The sequence below is a fragment of the Daucus carota genome, chromosome 4 (genome assembly GCF_001625215.2).
Source record: "Daucus carota subsp. sativus chromosome 4, DH1 v3.0, whole genome shotgun sequence".
NCBI classification, from domain to species: domain Eukaryota; kingdom Viridiplantae; phylum Streptophyta; class Magnoliopsida; order Apiales; family Apiaceae; genus Daucus; species Daucus carota.
Genome location: NC_030384.2, coordinates 1567549 through 1591628, shown reverse-complemented (window position 1 = coordinate 1591628; position 24080 = coordinate 1567549). Strand labels below are relative to the sequence as shown.

General features: G+C 37.0%; 2 protein-coding genes and 1 long non-coding RNA gene across 3 annotated transcripts; 2 read left to right on the top strand and 1 right to left on the bottom strand.

Annotated features, from left to right (window-relative positions):
- Window positions 1-1840: 1840 nt before the first annotated feature.
- Window positions 1841-3224, bottom strand: LOC135152059 (uncharacterized). Its single transcript, XM_064091530.1, has 3 exons — window positions 2963-3224; window positions 2732-2876; window positions 1841-2492 (listed from the first exon to the last, which is right to left on the bottom strand). The coding sequence occupies exons 1-3, from the start codon at window positions 3222-3224 to the stop codon at window positions 1841-1843; spliced, it is 1059 nt and encodes a 352-aa protein (XP_063947600.1).
- Window positions 3225-21295: 18071 nt separating this feature from the next.
- Window positions 21296-21925, top strand: LOC135152003 (uncharacterized). Its single transcript, XR_010291058.1, has 2 exons — window positions 21296-21342; window positions 21738-21925. It is a non-coding gene; the product is annotated as an uncharacterized LOC135152003 (long non-coding RNA).
- Window positions 21926-22229: 304 nt separating this feature from the next.
- Window positions 22230-23677, top strand: LOC135152058 (uncharacterized). The gene is made up of 2 exons (XM_064091529.1): window positions 22230-23538; window positions 23634-23677. The coding sequence occupies exons 1-2, from the start codon at window positions 22230-22232 to the stop codon at window positions 23675-23677; spliced, it is 1353 nt and encodes a 450-aa protein (XP_063947599.1).
- Window positions 23678-24080: the final 403 nt, after the last annotated feature.

Here is a 24080-nt window from a genome sequence, read left to right as displayed (position 1 = left end):
GCGATTAAGGTTAATATTTTGTTCGAACTTTTAATTAGTATCATAAAACGCATGGCTAAGGTCCGATTGTTCCTACAATAAAGACTACTAGCCAAGAAATTATGCATATAAACTCATCATAGGAAATCAACTTGGAACACAACTTCAAGATTCATGCAAATGCAACTATATGAAACAACTAACACATACTAAACAATAGCATATATATAAAAAACATGTACTAATATGCAAACAATATGAGATCCAATGCTAAACTATATGCATCATACAACCTATATGAACACACACTACTACTAATCCTTAGATTACCACCCCCAAACTTAAAATCTTTAATGTCCTCATTGAAGGTGATAATAAGGATAGAATGTACCTAGAAGGAGTCAGAACCAGCACTCTCCTCACCCTCATCAGGTGAAGAGTCTGGTGGAGGATAGACCATGTCAGCACCGAACACAGGCCACTCAATGTCCCGTAGCACAAAAAGCAATCCCCAAAGCCTGTGTCAAATCCTGAGCAAAACAGCGATGCATATCATGCATAGTGTCCATACGCCGAGTGAGCCTCCTATACTGCGAATCACTAAAACCACTTCCTCCAATACCAGAGCGCTCCACTACCCGAGAAGTACCAGCTCTAGTTCGATCTGGTGAAGCTAAAGGTGGTGGCCCGGGACGTCCTCCCATCGCATCTCCAGCCCTATATCCCAACCCCCTAGGGTGGGGTATGCCACCATCCCACTCAGGTAACCGCTCTATAATAGCATGATCAATAGCAGCACTCGGCATCTGCAACTGCTCCTCAGCCGACCAATGAACACCCACCGCAGTACATAACTTACTCACTGAGCTTCTTGTCCAAATCCATATGCTTCTTGTCCCTGAGCACCCAATCATTGATAATCATCCTGAATTGGATGCCTCTCTGTACCCCCATTAATCCGGCAGACCGCATCCAAAGTATAATCCACAGTCAAACCCCGAACCACCGAATACCCAATCTTATCCGCTCGAGCATTGACATACAACTCCAGCACAATACTCAATGGCACGCCTTTGGTGCCTCACAAACGACTCCCACCCAAACTCTAATCATCTCCACCAGCCCACCATCACCCGGTGAAGGCAAGAAACCCCTCTCCTTAGCAACTGGCTTACCCATAAGCCGAGTAAACTGCTCTTGCGCCTCCGGAGTTGTGAACTTGTTAACCCTGAAACCCATACTCGATGAATCTGTGGATGGGGCCTGTAAACTACTACTCTCGGATCTCCTAGCTCGGGTGCCATGGAATTGAAGGTGTGTGTGGTGGTAAGTGGTAGTAGAGAGATTTGGTAAAAAGAGATGAGATTGGGGTTAGATGGGTATATGTAGCTGTATGTATATGTATGTATAATTGTAATTGAAAAAGATGAGATGGTGAATGGATGGGGGGAAATTTGAGGGTTTAATTTAGGGTTAGAAGAGGTTTAAAAAAGGCTGGGAATTCAAGAAAAGTGCTGGGTTTGCTCTAAAAAACGAAGGGATTTTTTTTTTTTTATAAAACAGGGTTGCGTCTTTCGCGAGGGTGCGCTTCCCGTGGCACGGCCGCGCCACGCTCGCACGGGTGCGCCGCCCATGGCGCAGGCACGCGGAAAGGGCAGGATTTTGGGCTGTTTTTGCTTGGCTTCCCTGACAATTTGGCGCGACCGCCCCGTGTTGGCGCGCCCGCCCCATTCCGTCAGGGTGTATTCACCCAAAATTTTCAAACTCCCCTTTTTTTTATAAGTAAAAACTCGAAAATGGCGTGGGTTGCCTCCCACGAAACGCTTGTTCAACGTCATAGCTTGACGTGAAGTCCCTTAAATTAAATGATAGAAAGAACGAGGCTTACCGATTCGCGATTCACCGTTTCTCCAAAATATGGCTTCAATCTCTGACCATTCACTTTAAATGCTTCATCCGGTGTTGTCTCAAATATTTCAATTGCTCCGTGTGGAAACACCGTCTTAATTGTGAAAGGACCAGACCACCTAGATTTCAACTTCCTCGGAAATAGTCTGAGACGAGAATTATAAAGTAGAACTTGTTGGCCAATGAAGAACTCTTTTTGCACCAACTTCCTATCATGCCATCTCTTGACTTTTTCCTTGTAAAGCTTACTGTTTTCGTACGCCAGAAACCTGAACTCGTCAAGTTCATTGATTTGAAGCATTCGTTTCTCACCAATAGCTGTCATATCAAAGTTCAATTTCTTTAGAGCCCAATATGCTTTATGCTCTAACTCTGCAGGCAAATGACATGCTTTTCCATAGACCAACTGAAAAGGAGACATCCCCAATGGAGTTTTGTAAGCTGTTCTATAGGCCCAGACGGCCTCAACAAGCTTCAATGCCCAATTTTTCCTCGAAGGACTCACCACTTTCTCAAAGATTCGCTTGATTTCACGATTAGATACCTCAGCTTGCCCATTCGTTTGAGGGTGATAAGCAATGGCAACTCTATGATTGATACCAAACCTGTGACAACCCGGGTCAAATCCCGAGCCTTTTTCAAAAATCGGGTCAAAACCCGAATCCTGAGTCCGAAAATAAGCCGAAATAAACTGGCCCAACTGCAGCAACTTGGGTAATCCACAAGCCCACCAAAGGCCCCCAAAAGATCATGATTTGTTGGTACAATTAGTAGTAACACTTATGCTTATAAACTGAACTAAAGTCTCCACACGACTCGATGTGGGACTGGGGTGTTACAAAACCATTCCATTAGCGATGTGAACTTGCGATTGCAAAAGTGTGATTCCTCATCACTAATTATAACTCGAGGAGTATCAAAGCGAGTGAATATGTTCTTCTGAAGAAAACTGATGACTACTGCAGCTGTGTTGGTTGGTAAAGCCTTGACTTCAACCATTTAGACACGTAATCCACAGCAAGAAGAATGTAGAGGTTGTTTCAAGACGAGATAAAGGGTCCCATGAAGTCTATACCCCACACATCGAAGATTTCAATCTCAAGAAGTACATTGAGGGGCATTTCATCCCTTCGAGAGATGAGCGTTGGCCAAAAGAAACCCGCATGCAGAATATGAGCAACTGTCTTCTGTCCCCCATAGTGTTCTCCATAAGTAGAGTCGTGGTAAGCTTGAAAAATTCCTTCGATCTGACTGTATGGAATGCACCTTCTGGATAATTTGATCTGAACCTTGTCGAAACAAGAATGGTTCATCCCACCGATACCACTTCGCCTCATGAAGAAACTTTTTGTTTTGAGCATTAGACAAGTCTGGGGGGATGACATTACTCACAAGATAATTCACTATATCTTCGAACCATGGCTCTTCTTCTTGGACCCCAAATAGTTTTTCATCAGGGAAAGACTCGTTGATCAAAGTGGTGTCCTTGGATGCTCACGCTTGATCTTCCAAACGAGATAGATGATTGGCTACCTGATTTTCCGTACCTTTTCTATCCTAAATTTTCAACTCGAATTCTTGAAGCAAAAGAACCCATCGAATCAACCGAGGTTTCGAGTCTTTCTTCGATACCAGATACCGAATGGCAGCATGTCAGTGTAAACCAATGTTAGGGTTATACTGAAATATTCGTTTGAAGTATATAACAATTATTTGAGAATATTGAATGCATGTTTTCACATTGTTTGTATATTATATATTGTAGACAATCTAGTATCAAATGGGATAGCAGAAGATTAGATTGTCAGACTCCTTATATAATATAATAAAAGTTCACAGTCGAGGTGGTGTTAGACAAACCACTGGAACGACTGAAGTATTATTTGGAAATAGTTTATCTTGACTATTGAATAATACTTATATACTTTGTGTATATTGAACGGGATCAAAATAGTAGAATAATTGTTTCTTTAATTCTGACAATAAAGAACTAAGATTCTATGATGTTATTAATGCTTAAGTTCTTAATCCGGATATAGTGATTGACACTTGTATTTAATGCACATGCCTTGACTCATAAATTAAGTAATTTATTTTAAATTACGAATTTATGTATTGGGCAATGACATTATATACAGAGTGGGATATTGACTATAGAAGGAAACCATGTACGAAAAATATATTCGGGTGATGATGTCCTCTTGAAAGCTCATAAAGATAATTATGCTTTAGTCCTGCAGGCAGATTTGTTCTTGCATAATTATAAGGTTGAGTGGATGATCAAGGATAAAAGATATTAATTAAATTAATTGTCAGAAATTAATTTAATTAATGGACATGAGAATCAGGGAATACAGTAGAAGACGTGGATTTGAATCGCTTACGCCGTAGCGATTAAGGTTAATATTCTGTTCGAACTATTAATTAATATCATAAAACGCAGGACCAAGGTCCGATTGTTCCTACAATGGCATCAGAGCCAGGTTACGGTTCTGCGATTTATGATATGTAGTCCATGTCATGATTATATATGCATGTATATAGTGATTCTGTGATGCAGGTCGTTGTCCACTATTATGGTCGTGTTTTAATTATTCTGTTATGTTTGGTTTCCACGTGGTTTATCGTGGCTGTTGTAAATCACGAGGGTTGATCGTGATAGTTTAATCTTGTAATTCAATTTGTAATTGTTTTAGATTATGATCTGATGTAATAGAATTGGCTGGTTCGTCTGTACAATTTGTATGTAATTGTTTGATCAACGGGGCTGCAAGAAACAGAGATCTTCCGCTGCTGCGATTAGGGTTTCGGGGGTGCTGCACTGTTTTGGCCGTAACTTTTGCATACGATGTCTGATTTGGGCGAACGAGCACTTTTCGGAAACGGCAGAACGAGACGGAGCTAGCTACAACCCGGGCAAGCCCGGTTGAGGTGATTTCAAAGGCTGTTTTTGGAATTTTTCGAGGCGATCTGAAGCCGTTTAGGCCTCCAAACGGGCTCTCGAAGTTTTCTGGAAGCTGATTTCGAAGCTGATTTTTCCGGGGCCATAATAGTGGATGCGTTTTATTATGATTCTTGATTATTATTATTATGTGTTTCTTGTTTGTGTTGTTATGCCATGTGATACTAACCCTTCGCATGCTAGAATGACATGGACATAGGGATGTTTTTAATTAATGCTTTAATCATGCTAGTATGCTGCCATATTATGTGTTCTTTATGTTGCTATAACCATGATAGTATGCATGTGGACTTCGAAGAATTAACATAGGGCGATGCATCAAGATTAAAATCCTCAAAGTAAATTCTAAGTGGGAGAGGTAGTTAATATGATATTAAATCCCATGGTCTCCATCATTGTTTGTATGTAATTTAACATAAAGACGAATATAAATTATGTATACGTCACCTGTAACGACTCGGATATTTTTGATATAATTTATTAGTTGTTATTAATTTTATAAGAGAGGAGGAATAAAATTTTATATTTTATTCCAAACGATTGGATTTTCAAAACAATTTTGTGAGTTGATACAATTATGTGATTAATTGTCCATGCATTAATTATTTATGTGCAATTTAATTATTTACTTTCTGTCTGAGGTGTGGATTTACCGTTTCGAATTATTTTAATATTTTGATAAATCAAAAGGTTTATTTTGATATTCGAAATCAAAATTCATTTTATTTATTCCCAAAGATTTTGTCTGATTTAAATCACCAAAATATTCAAATTTTGGTATTTTTACATTTCTGTAGGTTTCAAAAATATTTGAAGGTGTGCAAATGTTTATTTTAATTATTTGCAATTAAAATTGATTTCGAACTTTATTTGTGAAAATAGTGAAAAAGACTTGATTTTTCAAAATATTAATTTTTGTAAATTTTGTGTGATCGAGATTTGTAGAATTTTTCTAAAATTTTATTTTTAAAATTTGGAATAAGTTTTGGGGCTCATAAATTCTTTTATTATTAAAAGAATTTTTTATTTATTTAGGAAGTATGGTGTGTTTTGTTTTAATTATAATTGCTTTTTGTTTATGTTTAGTTAAAACATAACACACAAGTCGTACACACAGCTGCTACCAGGTTAAGATAAAAACAGGGTACACGTATCAGATTCATACGCAGAAACAGAGGCGGTGGAGATTGAATTGGGCGATTAGGGTTTTTCAGACTTGGGAAAAATCAGAGGCGAGGATAGATTAATTCACGCTACTTATATGTGCGTATATATCAGTATCTGTATGTATTTGTGTGTGGCTTTGTTGTGTGTTTATGTATTGGGTTAAGATGTGGGTTTTGAGATGAGAGATGTGGGTGTCTCGGAGGAGGTGGTTCTGATCAGAGATGGTGGCGGCTTCAGATGACGATATCAACTTATGGTTGCTGGGTACCAACAGTTGAAGGAGGGGTTGTATAATCAGCAGTCGGGGTTGTTTGTTGGCTGGCCGGATTTTGGCCGGCGAGTTGCAGCTGCAACACTGCAGAGAGAGAGAGGGAGAGCGGCGTCGCTGGCGTGAGGCCTGAGGGAGAGTACAGAGATCAGTTGTGATTGAAAATAGAGGTGGTTGTTTGTATTTCCGGGGTTGGGTGTGACGGAACAGGACTGGGGTTCTTGTGTGGCGGTGTACGGCGTTGCAGGGCGGCGTGGTGGTGTGGTTGCCATGTTTGAGTTTGAATCGGAGATGGGTTGGTAGTTCAGAGTTGGGTAGTTGGGGTTAGAAGCGGTGGTGGTGGATGATCGAACCTGGAGGGAAAACAGGCTGTTGGTATTAAGGAGAAGGGCGAAAGTATGGGGCTGGATAAATTGGAGAAATGTATATACTTATGTTTGTAATTATGTCTGGTGTTGTTGCTGGCTGAGTTTGAGCTATTGTGTTCTTGGGTCGAGACCAGTTGAAGTGGTGTAAGATGAATCGAAGGTGCGCAAGGGTGATAGAAGTTACAGTGGTGTGAGGAGGGTGGTGTTGTGATGTACCAGACAATTGTGTGTGTAAAGAATAAGGGTTGTGGGTGTTTTGCAGCGGGGATTGGATTCTGCAGGGGAGGCGGTCGAATGGAGATAGAATATGATTGATGTTGGGTGTATACGGGAATAGAGAAAGGGGGGTGATACTGGGTATTGTGAAGTTGGGATTGTATATAATTGTATTGGTTGGTTTAGGACTGAGGTGTTAAGTTGGATTGCAGCAGAGGTAAAAAGGGTTGTTTGATTAGGGAGGCTGGTGAATCGAGTGGGATGGAATTGGTATAGACATGCTTGAGTTTGTATGGAACGTGAATTTAGAATGGCATAGTGGTCGTCGACAACATGGCTGGAAGACTAGCAGTGGCCACTGGTTAGTGGATTGATTTTGATGGGGGCTACAAAGCTTTTCGGAAATTAGAAATGATATAAATATTGATTAAATATTAATTATTGATTGATATTAGGATTATTAATAATATTATTATTATCAATTCTTTTGATGATAATAATGATAATTAATAATTTTAATACTATTAATAATGAATAAGTGATTAATGTAAATTGCGTTTTTATATTCTGATTAGTAAATACAGGTAGTTGGTTGAGTTGAATTGTTTGAATTATAGATTTATCTAGTTTTGATATTGTTATGAATACAAAGGCATGTGTTGAGTGATTAGTCACATTTAATTCTGCCCATTGATTTAGTGACTCTGTATCTAGATTTTATTTTCGAATATTTATTCGAATTTGAGTATTTGGATTGTGATTGGAGTTGCAAATTATATTACTATAATACGTGTTTATTGTCGGGATTTATTTCCGAACTTTAATTGTTTCGATATATATTTATATTTTTGACAGAGATTGTTGTGTTATTGATTTTGAGATTTCTTGCTTTTAAAAAGACGTGTTGTCCAAATTTATTATTTTATTATATTATTCTGATTAAATCCTGTATTGATTCGAGATATGATTGAATTACAATTTGACCTGTAATTCAGAATAACTTGAGTGGTTTAATAGTTTGGATTCAGATTTTATCCAGGGGTATATCATTGATCTGAGTTGTTTGTATATAATCAGATATAAGATTATACACATGATTATTGGATTACATTTATATTTATATAAATATTAAAGCATGTAAATTACGTGTTACGTGCTAAGGTGATTATTTGTTTAACTGTCTGATACTATGTGTATATATTATTTGTATATAATATATTACTATTACGAAGGGTAGTCATATGATTTCGATTCTGCAAGTTAGACGACGCTTTGAATTATTCGTCAACTGAAGTATTGTGTACTGTCATATATAGTCTATCGAGACGCGTGCAGCAACGACTTTCAGAGGCAAGCAGACTGTGTTGCTAGTCAAGTCAGAAATAGTTTGATAAGGCGATACTGTGCCGTAAGATAGTCCAGTCAAATGTAGTTATTGCAGAGTTAGAAGTTGAGGCCAGTATAGGAATCTCGAGTAGAGTGACTGTGTTGTCGCTTGTGTTTCTGTCAAAGGCAAGTATTCCTACTCTTCTCTTTTATTTAAAGAACAAATATTTTAACTCTCTCTTTTGATAATGCAGTTGTGTATTTATGCATGACTTGTATTTTCCGCAAGCATTCATACCTTTATACTGAGATTTAAATTATCAAATATTTTAGTTCGATACTTTTTACAGTTATATGAACAGTGACTACTTTATTTGAAAAGTATTCTGATTATTTTAATCAGTTTTCTGAAAATTATTGTCTGAGTTCTTTTACAGTTTGGAACTATTGATGACTGTATAGTAGTCATATTTTGATACTACAATATATGCCTGGTCTTCTGTTCCAGACATAAACCCTGGATTTTTAAATAGCGAAAATGGTTGTTTTGATTCCTTTGAGCCACATTGCGGTGAATTTTAAAACTGTACTCAGACTTTAATGAAATTGATTTTGACAGTATTTTGAAATTGAAAATGAAAGAGTTTTCAGAAAAGTTTTGAAAGGATGATTGTATGGCGTAAGGGGCTAGTGATTAGTCCAGCCAGAGAGACCAGCAAAAATATTTTGTTTTGATTGAATGTATGCGTAAGAGGCCGGGACGGCGGTCCAGTGAAGGGCTAGGTATTATATGAAATATGTATAATACCATTTCTGCCAAAGGCCAATGTGTTGCCTTCTATTTGGTACCTATTGTTTGGATCTGTTTCTACGAAGCATGATTCGTCGCTCTCATAGGATTTCCTGATCAGCTGTGTTAGTGTGCCGTTAGTTGAGATTCCAATCCAAAAAAAATGGTCCTTACTGTTTAAGCTTATGATAGCTTATGTTTACTGTCAAATTTATTTTGTGATTTTCCAAGCATATTGATTTATATGTTTGATTAAATTTTTAGTTACAACTGTTATAATTTACTTCAAAAGTTTGCTTTATTTCAAATACTCTGATTTAATCCAAGAAAATTATATCTTGTGGCTCTTGCCTTTCACACTATCTTGCTGAGCATTTTCGCTCACCCTTGCTATTATTTCTAACCATTTCAGCTAGGGATTAAGAAGGTAACATGTATAAGCTGCGCGTAAGATTGATGATAGGCGACATTGCTAGTGAGATATCTGCAAGGTGGTTCTGGTTAGAATTGATTCATTTCAGTTTAGTTGTAAATAGAATTATTTATTTGGTTATCAGTTACTCTTCTTATCGAGGTTTAACTGATAATGTAGTTTAAGTTGTAATAAGATTTTAAGTTTTGGTTTCTGATTTCAGTACTGTAACCTATTAGCGATCCTGTTTGTAGGGGGGTTAAAGTGATTTTGATTTAAATCTATTTTAAAACTTTTCAGATATTTAAATATCTGTTTTACCTTCTTCCGCAAATACAGGTTTTAAATGATTTTGTTTTAGTGGCACCAGATCCAGACCTCCGGATCTGAGGGATGTCACAGTTGGTATCAGAGCTATAGGTTATAAGTTATTGAAATCAGAAGTAGATGGTGATAAGATTGTGTTTAGTGGAACCTCATATAGAGGTAAATCAAGACTATTGGTTATAGTCTTTGTTGATGGAACTGAGATTGAGGTTGGAGTAATGATTCAGAATAATCATTTTGGGATATCCTAGCTTCCAGTTTGAGAACTAGTGAGTTTTGATTTAAGGGAAATATGATGGAACATTTTTAATTTCCAATCTTTTAGAGCTTGAGGTTGACTTTCTGAGTAACCAGTGTCAGCTAGACTCGTGGAGAAACTTGTCTAGTTTTGAATGTTTGTTGTCATCTCTACCACTTCTTAGAGTATTGGTTAGAGGATCATCTATTGTTCTTATAGATACATGTAGAATGAGTATGAGATTTGTTGGGTCAGAGCGAGAATCCAAGTGTATAGTTCTCGGTTTGAGAGCTTATATAGATTTCTTGTTAGACTACTCGATATAGTGCTAGGAGTAGGCTAGAACGTCAACGCTCTACAATGATGGCTTCTGACCGTGCCAAGCTGGATAAGACTTTTTACTAAAGTGGACGGCGGTGATGGAATTTTTAGAGTCGAATATGAATCGGCCATAATATTAGAATATCGAGAAGAATTGTTAGAATCGAAACAGCCAGAGGAATCAATCAAGGAGGCACGTGTGAGATTCTTGGCAATACCTTCCTCATTTGTTCATTATATTTTGATTATTTTCCTCCTCAGTGAAGTATTTTGATATCTCTTTCATAGAGGTAATTCATGAAGTACCAAATTCTCATTTGCTTAAGTTATCATCAAATGATGCTTATGTTTATTGTGTCAATTTTGACTAGTGTTTTCATCAAACTAGCACATTTGGAATCTATTTGACTTTGACATCTTTTTATAAAAAAATGTTTGATGAAGATTTTATCTTCTCTCTTATAATTACGCAATGATACTTGTACTTACAGTATCATTATTAATTATTTTTCTCATCGAAAATAACACCTTTGCTATATCTTCAGTTCTGAATTAGACTGTCTCATTCATAAAAAAGACAATCATTGTTTATTGATTTTGAATTTTCTTTCAAAATATTCCACTCCAACTGGGATGAACAACCCTACATATAGGGGACACAAGGACTATCTGTCTGTGTGATAGAAGTTTGATGGGACGCCATCACTTGTGTGTTGTGCATTACAAGAAGGCTAATTACCTTTAGTAGTATCTTCCTTGAGATACGCAACAATAAGTTCTCTGCATCATATTGATCTCTCGGTAATTCTTAATTTCAAATAAGATTTTGCAAACTCCTACAACTAACCGTTGCTTTGATATCTAAAATCTGATATATCTTAACAATCTAAGATTCTTTGTTTCAATCAATTTTAAGGGTATTCCACTGAGGTGAAAGAGCTAATCTTGCCAATGCATTTCAAGATTTTGTATAAGACTACAGCTACAAAAGCGGATCACGAGACGAGTTGCAAGCAAAGTTATGATCTTTCTCTTTCTTCGCGGATTCCGAGGACAGAATCCTTATAAGGGGGGAAGTCTGTAACGACTCGGATATTTTTGATATAATTTATTAATTGTTATTAATTTTATAAAAGAGGAGGAATAAAATTTTATATTTTATTCCAAACGATTAGATTTTCAAAACAATTTTGTGAGTTGATACAATTATGTGATTAATTGTCCATGCATTAATTATTTATGTGCAATTTAATTATTTAATTTCTGTCTGAGGTGTGGATTTACCGTTTCGAATTATTTTAATATTTTGATAAATCAAAAGGTTTATTTTGATATTCGAAATCAAAATTCGTTTTATTTATGCCCAAAGATTTTGTCTGATTTAAATCACCAAAATATTCAAATTTTGGTATTTTTACATTTCTGTAGGTTTCAAAAATATTTGAAGGTGTGCAAATGTTTATTTTAATTATTTGCAATTAAAATTGATTTCGAACTTTATTTGTGAAAATAGTGAAAAAGACTTGATTTTTTAAAATATTAATTTTTGTAAATATTGTGTGATCGAGATTTGTAGAATTTTTCTAAAATTTTATTTTTAAAATTTGGAATAAGTTTTGGGGCTCTTAAATTCTTTTATTATTAAAAGAATTTTTTTATTTAGGAAGTATGGTGTGTTCTGTTTTAATTATAATTGCTTTTTGTTTATGTTTAGTTAAAACATAACACACAAGTCGTACACACAGCTGCTACCAGGTTAAGATAAAAACAGGGTGCACGTATCAGATTCATACGCAGAAACAGAGGCGGTGGAGATTGAATTGGGTGATTAGGGTTTTTCAGACTTGGGAAAAATCAGAGGCGAGGATAGATTAATTCACGCTACTTATATGTGCGTATATATCAGTATCTGTATGTATTTGTGTGTGGCTTTGTTGTGTGTTTATGTATTGGGTTAAGATGTGGGTTTTGAGATGAGAGATGTGGGTGTCTCGGTGGCGGTGGTTCTGATCAGAGATGGTGGCGGCTTCAGATGACGATATCAACTTATAGTTGTTGGGTACCAACAGTTGAAGGAGGGGTTGTATAATCAGCTGTCGGGGTTGTTTGTTGGCTGGCCGGATTTTGGCCGGCGAGTTGCAGCTGCAACACTGCAGAGAGATAGAGGGAGAGCGGCGTCGCTGGCGTGAGGCCTGAGGGAGAGTACAGAGATCAGTTGTGATTGAAAATAGAGGTGGTTGTTGGTATTTCCGGGGTTGGGTGTGACGGAACAGGACTGGGGTTCTTGTGTGGCGGTGTACGGCGTTGCAGGGCGGCGTGGTGGTGTGCCTGCCATGTTTGAGTTTGAATCGGAGATGGATTGGTAGTTCAGAGTTGGGTAGTTAGGGTTAGAAGCGGTGGTGGTGGATGATCGAACCTGGAGGGAAAACAGGCTGTTGGTATTAAGGAGAAGGGCGAAAGTATGGGGCTGGATAGATAGGAGAAATGTATATACTTATGTTTGTAATTATGTCTGGTGTTGTTGCTGGTTGAGTTTGAGCTATTGTGTTCCTGGGTCGAGACCAGGTGAAGTGGTGTAAGATGAATCGAAGGTGCGCAAGGGTGATAGAAGTTACAGTGGTGTGAGGAGGGTGGTGTTGTGATGTACAAGACAATTGTGTGTGTAAAGAATAAGGGTTGTGGGTGTTTTGCAGCGGGGATTGGATTCTGCAGGGGAGGCGGTCGAATGGAGATAGAAGATGATTGATGTTGGGTGTATACGGGAATAGAGAAAGGGGGGTGATACTGGGTATTGTGAAGTTGGGATTGTATATAATTGTATTGGTTGGTTTAGGACTGAGGTGTTAAGTTGGATTGCAGCAGAGGTAAAAAGGATTGTTTGATTAGGGAGGTGAATCGTGAGGGATGGAATTGGTATAGACATGCTTGAGTTTGTATGGAACGTGAATATAGAATGGCATAGTGGTCGTCGACAACATGGCTGGAAGACTAGCAGTGGCCACTGGTCAGTGGATTGATTTTGATGGGGGCTACAAAGCTTTTCGGAAATTAGAAATGATATACATATTGATTAAATATTAATTATTGATTGATATTAGGATTATTAATAATATTATTATTATCAATTCTTTTGATGATAATAATGATAATTACTAATTTTAATACTATTAATAATGAATAAGTGATTAATGTAAATTTCGTTTTTATATTCTGATTAGTAAATACAGGTAGTTGGTTGAGTTGAATTGTTTGAATTATAGATTTATCTAGTTTTGAAATTGTTATGAATACAAAGGCATGTGTTGAGTGATTAGTCACATTTAATTCTGCTCATTGATTTAGTGACTCTGTATCTAGATTTTATTTTCGAATATTTATTCGAATTTGAGTATTTGGATTGTGATTGGAGTTGCAAATTATATTACTATAATACGTGTTTATTGTCGGGATTTATTTCCGAACTTTAATTGTTTCGATATATATTTATATTTTTGAAAGAGATTGTTGTGTTATTGATTTTGAGATTTCTTGCTTTTAAAAAGACGTGTTGTCCAAATATATTATTTTATTATATTATTTTGATTAAATCCTGTATTGATTCGAGATATGATTGAATTACAATTTGACCTGTAATTCAGAATAACATGAGTGGTTTAATATTTTGGATTCAGATTTTATCCAGGGGTATATCATTGATCTGAGTTGTTTGTATATAATCAGATATAAGATTATACACATGATTATTGGATTACATTTATATTTATATAAATATTGAAACATGTAAATTATGTGTTACGTGCTAAGGTGATTATTTGTTTAACTGTCTGATACTATGTGTATATATTATTTGTATATAATATATTAATATTACGAAGGGTAGTCATATGATTTCGATTCTGCAAGTTAGACGACGCTTTGAATTATTCGTCAACTGAAGTATTGTGTACTGTCATATATAGTCTATCGAGACGCGTGCAGCAACGACTTTCAGAGGCAAGCAGACTGTGTTGCTAGTCAAGTCAGAAATAGTTTGATAAGGCGATACTGTGCCGTAAGATAGTCCAGTCAAATGTAGTTATTGCAGAGTTAGAAGTTGAGGCCAGTATAGGAATCTCGAGTAGAGTGACTGTGTTGTCACTTGTGTTTCTGTCAAAGGCAAGTATTCCTACTCTTCTCTTTTATTTAAAGAGCAAATAATTTAACTCTCTCTTTTGATAATGCAGTTGTCTATTTATGCATGACTTGTATTTTCCGCAAGCATTCATACCTTTATACTGTGATTTAAATTATCAAATATTTTAGTTCGATACTTTTTACAGTTATATGAACAGTGACTACTTTATTTGAAAAGTATTCTGATTATTTTAATCAGTTTTCTGAAAATTATTGTCTGAGTTCTTTTACAGTTTGGAACTATTGATGACTGTATAGTAGTCATATTTTGATACTACAATATATGCCTGGTCTTCTGTTCCAGACATAAACCCTGGATTTTTAAATAGCGAAAATGGTTGTTTTGATTCCTTTGAGCCACATTGCGGTGAATTTTAAAACTGTACTCAGACTTTAATGAAATTGATTTTGACAGTATTTTGAAATTGAAAATGAAAGAGTTTTCAGAAAAGTTTTGAAATGATGATTGTATGGCGTAAGGGGCTAGTGATTAGTCCAGCCAGAGAGACCAGCAAAAATATCTTGTTTTGATTGGATGTATGCGTAAGAGGCCGGGACGACGGTCCAGTGAAGGGCTAGGTATTATATGATATATGTATAATACCATTTCTGCCAAAGGCCAATGTGTTGCCTTCTATTTGGTACCTATTGTTTGGATCTGTTTCTACGAAGCATGATTCGTCGCTATCACAGGATTTCCTGATCAGCTGTGTTAGTGTGCCATTAGTTGAGATTCCAATCCAAAAAAAATGGTCATTACTGTTTAAGCTTATGATAGCTTATGTTTACTATCAAATTTATTTTGTGATTTTCCAGGCATATTGATTTATATGTTTGATTAAATTTTGAGTTACAACTGTTATAATTTACTTCAAAAGTTTGCTTTATTTCAAATACTCTGATTTAATCCAAGAAAATTATATCTTGTGGCTCTTGGCTTTCACACTATCTTGCTGAGCATTTTCGCTCACCCTTGCTATTATTTCTAACCATTTCAGCTAGGGATTAAGAAGGTAACATGTATAAGCTGCGCGTAAGATTGATGATAGGCGACATTGCCGGTGAGATATCTGCAAGGTTCTGGTTAGAATTGATTCATTTCAGTTCAGTTGTAAATAGAATTATTTATTTGGTTATCAGTTACTCTTCTTATCGAGGTTTAACTGATAATGTAGTTTAAGTTGTAATAAGATTTTAAGTTTTGGTTTCTGATTTCAGTACCTTAACCTATTAGCGATCCTATTTTTAGGGGGGTTAAAGTGATTTTGATTTAAATCTCTTTTAAAACTTTTCAGATATTTAAATATCTGTTTTACCTTCTTCCGCAAATACAGGTTTTTAAATGATTTTGTTTTAGTGGCACCAAATCCAGACCCCCGGATTTTGGGGATGTCACATCACCCATCGTGGCATGTAATTTATGGTGTCTAGAATGTTATAGATATTGCTGGAAGAAACTTCTTAAATTAATACGAATAGATACGAATTTTCTTTATCTCTGATTTGGGGCGATTTCTAAGGCTTATGGGTATTAAGTGAGACCGATGTGACTCCTCCACTGCCTAGAAGTCAAACTAGACACGAATATTGAATTGAAGTATTCTATTCAAAGAATATTTGAAGGTATACATGCCGCCCATCGTGGCGTACCAAGTTCCATAGGTTTCGGATAATTTAAGATTTGATGATGGGATACACTTAGCTATGAAAAATAATATAGACCACCCCAACATGGCTTATTGTTTAGTAATAGGATTGAAGTAACGTTTAAACAAATTTAGGTGGTATACATGTCACCCATCGTGACGTACCAGAAACTTATGGTGTTTAAACGTTAGTGCATTTAATTTTAATAATTGTTAGAGGAATCAATAGGTCTTAATTTTAATGCACCCTTCTTTATGTGTAATGTGATTTTTTCATGCATGATTCTCAGGATAGAATGGGCTTAATCCACTGTTCACCATACTTAAGGATAACAAACTTACCGGACCTAACTATATTGAATGGAAACATAATTTGGACATTGTGTTGACTGCTGAGGAGTACAAATTTTGCACTTATGAACCCAAGCCTGAGCAGCCTGCTGCTGATGCTCCTGATGAGGAGAAAGAGTATTATAAGCGGTGGATAAAGGCTGATGAGATGTCGCGATGTTACATTCTGGCAGCAATGTCGGGTGTTTTGCAACATCAGCATCAGGCTATGGCCACTGCTTCGGATATGCTCTTTAATCTTAAAGAACTTTTTGGAGATCAGAATAGGGCTGCTAGGCAGGTAGCCATGAAGGCTTTAATGAACACTCAGATGGCTGAAGGTACACCTGTAAGGGATCATGTTCTCAAGATGATGTCACATCTGAATGAGATAGAGATCCTTGGTGCTGAGCTTGATGGGGAAACCGAGATTGACATTGTCCTGATGAGCTTGCCCAAGAGTTTTGAGCAATTCCGCTTGAATTACAACATGAACAAGAGGCAGTATAGTCTTGCGGAACTGCTGACAGAACTTCAGGCAGCTGAAGGATTATTTCGCTAGAGTGTTCAAGTGAATGTGGCTGAGAAAGGTTCTTCCTCAAGCCGAAATGCAATAAGAAGAAGAAAAAGGCTCAGACACAGCAAGCTGTGAAGGCAGTGGGAGTTCAAGGTGGTGTGAAAAAGCCTAAGGGGAAGTGCTACCGGTGCAAGCAGTCGGGTCACTGGAAAAAGGATTGTCCTCTTCATAAGAAGACAAACAATACTGGTATGTCTCTTTCTCTAGTTACAGAAACATTTATAGCGGCTATATCTACGAGCACTTGGTGTGTAGATACTGGAGCCACTGATCATGTTTGTAACTCTATGCAGGGGTTCCAGCAATCCAGAATGCTTAGAGATGGTGAGATCTACGTGTTCATGGGAGATGCTACGAAAGTAGCAGTAGTTGCAGTAGGAGTTATTCATTTATCTTTTGGTTCTGATAGGATTTTGGTTTTGAACAATTGTCTTTATGTACCTTCTTTTAGAAGGAATTTGATTTCGGTTTCTAAACTTGCTATGGATGGTTATAATGTTCGTTTGGATCGTAATGTTTCTATTATGATGAATAAACGGATTATATGTTCTGGTACATTGCAAAACAATTTGTATATAGTTAATCCTAGTCAACCCGCACTGTAACTACAACATAGGGTATTGAACAACACATCTTCTACCTCTAATAAAAGAAAGAAACCTTCTAGTTTGAACCAAACATATCTTTGGCACTTGAGATTAGGTCATATTAACTTGAGGAGGATTCAAAGACTGGTAGTAAACGGGCCTTTAGGCTCATTGGCAGTGGAGCCATTTCCAGTTTGTGAATCCTGCTTGGAAGGTAAAATGACCAATAGGCCTTTCAAGGCAAAGGGGAATAGAGCCAAAGAAGTGTTAGGATTGGTTCACTCTGATTTATGTGGACCTATGAATATCCAAGCAAGAGGTGGTTATGAGTATTTCGTCACTTTTATTGACGATTATTCTAGATATGGGTACGTTTATTTGTTGCGCCGTAAGTTTGAGTGCTTTGATAAATTCAAAGAGTACAAAGCTAAAACGGAGAAGCGACATAATAAAAGTATCAAGTCACTACAATCTGATCGTGGTGGAGAATACTTGCTTGGGGAATTCAGAGAATATTTATCAGAGAATGGGATAGAATCCCAGTTGACTGCGCCAGGCACACCCCAGCAGAACGGTGTAGCAGAGAGAAGGAACCGGACTCTTTTAGAGAGTGTTAGATCGATGATGAGTTATTCGGATTTACCCAAGTCATTTTGGGGACATGCCTTAGAGACAACAGCTTATCTTCTGAACTTAGTACCTTCTAAATCGGTTCCTAAAACCCCTTTAGAATTGTGGACCGGGGACAAACCGAGTCTGAGACACATTCGGATATGGGGTTGTCCAGCACATGTGTTGAACAAGAACGCGACTAAGCTAGAATCTCGTACAGAAGTAAAGCTGTTTGTAGGCTACCCCATGGGAACAAAAGGTTATTTATTTTATAGTCCTAAGAATCGGGATGTCACTGTTAGCACCAATGCAAGATTCTTAGAGGAAGACTATATAATGAATCACAAACCCATGAGTAGTATCGTTTTAGAGGAATTAGTGGGAGGGACGAATAATGAACCTGTAGTACAAGTAGAACAACCACAGCAGACTGTGCAACCGGTCACTAATACCGCACCAGTTCCTCGTCGTAGTGGGAGGGTTGTTCGACAGCCCGACAGATTCATGATTTTGGGAGAGCCTTCGGACTTGGTCTCTGGTGAACATGATGATGATCCCCGGACATACGAAGAGGCAATACAAGACAAAGATGCAAGTCTTTGGCAAAAGGCAATGGATTCTGAGATGGAATCAATGTATTCTAATCAGGTCTGGGAGCTCGTGGAACCACCCAAAGGTGTAAAACCTATTGGATGTATGTGGGTCTACAAGAAAAAGAGGGGATCAGACAAAAAGGTGAAAGCTTGGAAAGCAAGACTTGTTGCGAAAAGGTATACTCAGAAAGAAGGTATCGATTATGAGGAAACCTTTTCGCCGGTAGTCATGCTTAAGTCAATTCGTATTCTTTTATCTATAGCAGCTCATCTCGATTATGAGATTTGGCAAATGGATGTCAAGACAGCTTTCCTTAATGGAAATCTTGAGGAAACCATCTATATGCAGCAACCAGAGGGATTCATTAAAGAAGGCCAAGAGCATCTTGTATGTAAGCTGAAGAGGTCTATTTATGGACTTAAACAAGCTTCTAGGTATTGGAACATTCGCTTTGATCAGGCAGTCCAGTCGTATGGATTTGATCAATGTCCAAGCGAAGCATGCGTGTATAAGAGATGTGAGGGAAATGCAGTGGTTTTTCTAGTGCTTTATGTTGATGACATTTTACTCATTGGAAACAATGTTAAGATGTTGTCTGCAATAAAGGCATGGTTGTTCAAACAATTTGAAATGAAGGACTTAGGTGAAGCAGCATACATCCTTGGGATCAAACTTATAAGGGATCGCAAGAAAAGGATGTTGGCTTTATCTCAGGAGCCCTACATAGATGACGTATTAGCTCGTTTTAACATACAAGACTCCAAGAAGGGTAATTTACCCTTCAGACATGGAGTTACCCTATCAAAGAGGCAGTGTCCTTCGACACCTAAGGAGATAGAGAACATGAAGGAAGTTCCTTATGCTTCGGCATGTGGGTGTAATATCCCTACTTAATTTTATTTGAAAATACATAAATTATATGTATTTTGAAGAATATTATTATATTTTCTTCCATCTCGTAAAATTGCGTCCAATCTCAAAAATAAAATTTTGGACTTTTCGACCCAAAAGTTTTGGTTTAGATGTTAGATGGGCCTAGGCAAGTAGCCAATCCCAATTTTTAATTATTGTGCATGTGCTCAACCTCACTATATGGTGGAGGCAAGAGCCTTGTACTCACATCTTCTCGATGTGGGACAAGTTGCCAATACCAATCTTGAGTTTTATAGCTTGTCAATGTGTAACTTGATGATTAATTTTCATCTTTACTTCCATATTTATAAGAAGTGAAATTTTAGCCTTTCATGTCATATTTATGAACTTATTTTTCTTATCAGGCTAAGTAAAGCCAAGTGAAGGAATATGTTTTACTTATATTTTAATATTTTAATTATATAGAACTTTGTGAGTTCATATGCAGAACTTGCGAGTTCTATGCTCAACTTCTATTATGGAAAGGGTGAGTTCCCTTTAATCACTTAAGAAGTGAGACTTGTTGGCTTTATATAGAGTTGAGAAAGAGATCTATTTAAAACTATCTCAATGTGGGATAAAATATAATTATCCACAAACCAAACTACAAGTTGTAGCCGGGTTATTTGCAAGGATTGGCTCTATAGCCTTGAATTATATAAAGGAGGACATGATGTACCTTCTATACCTCCTCGATGTGGGACTAATTATAGTCCAAGTTAAACAACTAACTTGGGTTCATAGTATTAATTTAGAGAAAGAGATGCTTACAACTCTTATGTCTCAGCAATGTATCTTCCACATGATTTTGAGAAATTTATCTATTTCTCTTCGTATGAAACTATATTAATTAAAATTTTAAACTGAATTTAATTGGCTATAACGGAGCCAAGAGAAAGCTAGAAACTTTCTTAAGTAAAGAGTAAGGTGAGTGGGATTTATATAGACATGGGATGGAGGGGAGTTGCTTTATCTTTTCAATGTGGTACATAGTAATTTGTAAATGGGATAGAAATCTCCCAACCCACATCTTCAAAAGAAAGGAGCAAGGATGGATATATATAGCAAGAGGCAAGGCATTAATTAATAAAATTTGGAGATTTCAACAAGACATGCATCCCTTGTGCACCTAGGCATCTTGCTAGCTTCTTTGAAGTTCTTTTCTTTTAATCATTATTTTTGTACCACATTGATAGCAATATGCTATATTCTTGTGAATATAACCAATGACCTAGTATCTAATCTAAGAAAATTAGAGAAGCAAGGCAAACACAGCTTGGCGCCAAGGCAAGCACCACCCTAACAACCTATTTTATTTTCTCAAACCTATATTCACCATACCATATCGAGATGGAGAAAAAGGAAAGTAGTGACTTTCCTTATATAAACACATACATGTCTAAGCTTACTAAATAGGAAGCTCTTGGCTAAATCTAGTAAGTCTCCTTACTTAGTATTTTCATAGTTTTATTAGTTATTATTTAATTATTGATTATTGATTTATTTGATTTGATTAGTAGTAATTGGAGATTTATTATAAGCATTACTCGATAATAATAAAATAAACGTGTGAATATTTTAGGGAACGAAGTTCTTGGACTTGAGACTTAAATTAGGACATTGTGCACTGTAAGTATATACTGTACTTATTCGCTGTTAATGTTTAATATTTAAATGATGATTTGATTTTGAAAATCATGTTTTACTGATGAAAAACGAGTATTCTTGCATTGATATTTGATGAACTGATGATGATGCCTTCCTTTTTGGAAGTAAAGCTAAACCGATTGTTTAGCTGGTCGGGATCCCAACTTGATGAATTGATAACTAATCATGTTTGAATACTCGGTTTTAATCTTATGGGAACTATTTTGCTGTGATGAACCTTTGATGATATTGATAAATTCTTGATGATTATTTTATCGAAAGATTGTTTTAGTTTTTGGATAAACCTCAGTTGAATCGTACAATATATGCTTACTGAGCTTTATGAGCTCACTCTTTTATGTCACTAACTTTCTCAGGAAAGAATTTTGGAGAAGGATGTTCTGGAAAGGATAAGAATGTGATGAACTAAGGTTTTAGTGGCAACGAGAGGCATGTAGCAAGTAAAGGAAGATGCTAGTGTATTATGTTTGTGTTTGTGTTAGGAGCTTATGATGTAATCTTTTGTTACAAACTTGAAGACGTTGTAAGAGCTTTATATTATTAAGTGTTGTTAAGATTGTGTAAGCATATATTGAGTTAGTTAGTTTGTTTGGCATCCCCGGGCCGGGTTGCTGAGGTCATCCCGAGCCGGGGGCGTCACAAGTGGTATCAGAGCCAGGTTCGAGTATCGGCGGAAATGGGTTCAAGATTCTAGACTAGTGTGATCTTAAGTTAGAAGGATAGGTCTAAGGAATATGTGGACCTTAGTTGTGAATATGTGGTGTAAACTATGTGTGCCTACTATAGTTCTCGTATGATTTGTGGATTAGAATAAGTTCTAATATATATTATATGATTTTTAGGTGACGATGAATGAAGAAAATAGTAGTGGCGCTGGACCTAGCGTTCAAATTAGTCCTGAGATGATGTTGGTTTTGGAGGAAATGAGGAATATGTTGAAGACTATTAGGGGAGATCAAGAAAATACGAATACAACTAAGGTAAACACTGATCGTGTGGAAGAACAAGATAATCCGGAGCGAGAAGGTGAGAATAAACGAAGGTGTACTTACAAGACATTTAAGGATGCTGACCCCCCGATATTTAAAGGAGATTTGGATCCACATGTTGCGAATACATGGATAAAGGAAATGGAGAAAGTGATAGAAATTTCTGAATGCTTGGATGAACAAAAGGTGAAATTCGCAACACACTCTTTAAGGGGGGAAGCTGTATTTTGGTGGGACACCGTTAAACAGACAGAAGATTGCTCAACGATGACTTGGACGAGGTTTAAGGAGTTGTTCTTTGATAAATATTTTCCTACGTGTATGAAAAATGAGATGGAGATGAAGTTTTTAGGATTGAAGCAAGAAGGAATGTCTGTGTTAGAATATTTGTCTAAGTTTTTGGAGCTTTCTAGGTTTGCCCCTCATCAGGTTAATACTGAAGCTAGAAAATGTCAGAGATTTCAGGAGGGACTGAAACCTCAAATTAGAGAAAGGGTTTCTTTGTTGGAATTAGAGCAATTTGATAAATTGGTTGGAAAAGCTAGGATTGCAGAAAGGGAGTATGAAGCTCGCACTCAATTTTTCAACAACAAGAAAAGAGGAAGAGACACAGAATTCGGCGGTAACTTAGGATATAAGAAGGATGACAAGAAGTTTCAAAAGACAAAGAAAGAGAGTTTCCGGGGAAATGATAGGAAGACCACTATACCGGAGTGTAAGAAGTGTGGACTGAAGCATGGTGGTGACATTTGTTACCGAGCAGATGGGTTGTGCTATAATTGTGGAGAGAAGGGGCATATAGCGACTCAATGCCCAAAGCCGAAAGTGATTTCTTGCTATAGCTGCGGAAAATCGGGACATGTATCAAGGGACTGCCCACAAAAAGGAGTCAAGCAAGGAGTTGAAACTAAAGAAAATAGGACTACCACATCAAGACCTTTTCAGCAATCAGCACCTAGGGCAGTGGCAAGAACCTACGCAATGACGACTCAGGATGCTGAAATATCGAATGAGGTGGTGTCAGGTACGCTCCAACTTTGTTCTCAAGATGTTCATGTTCTATTTGATTCTGGATCAACTCATTCTTTTGTGGATTTGAAGTATGTGGATAAGTTGAATACTCCTGCGCAAAGTTTAGATAATGCCCTACTAGTAAAACTCCTTAATGGTAGGAATTTGTTTGTGAACAAAGTTTATAAAGATTGCACCCTTATAGTTAGCGGGCATACTTTTCTAATAGACTTGTTACCTTTAGAATTGAAGGATTTTGGAGTGATTTTGGGAATGGATTGGTTGACAAAGTATAAAGCCAATTTGGATTGTAGTAAAAAGCGAATATGTTTAAGGAGGCCAGATAAAAAGAAAGTTTATTTTAAAGGAGACAGGTCAGAAAAATCTAGTGTCATGATATCAGTTCTGAAGGCTTATAAGATGTTAAGAAAAGGATGTGAAGGATTTTTAGCTTATGTGATTGGTGAGGAGGAAGTTAAAAATAAACTTGAGAATACCCATGTGGTTAGAGAGTTTCTAGATGTTTTCCCCGAGGATTTGCCAGGATTGCCACCCGAAAGAGAGGTTGAGTTTGGTATTGAATTGGTTCCGGAGGCACAACCAGTATCGAAAGCACCGTATAGGATGGCACCAACCGAGTTAGCGGAACTCAAGATACAACTACAAGAGTTGTTGGATAAAAAGTATATTAGACCAAGT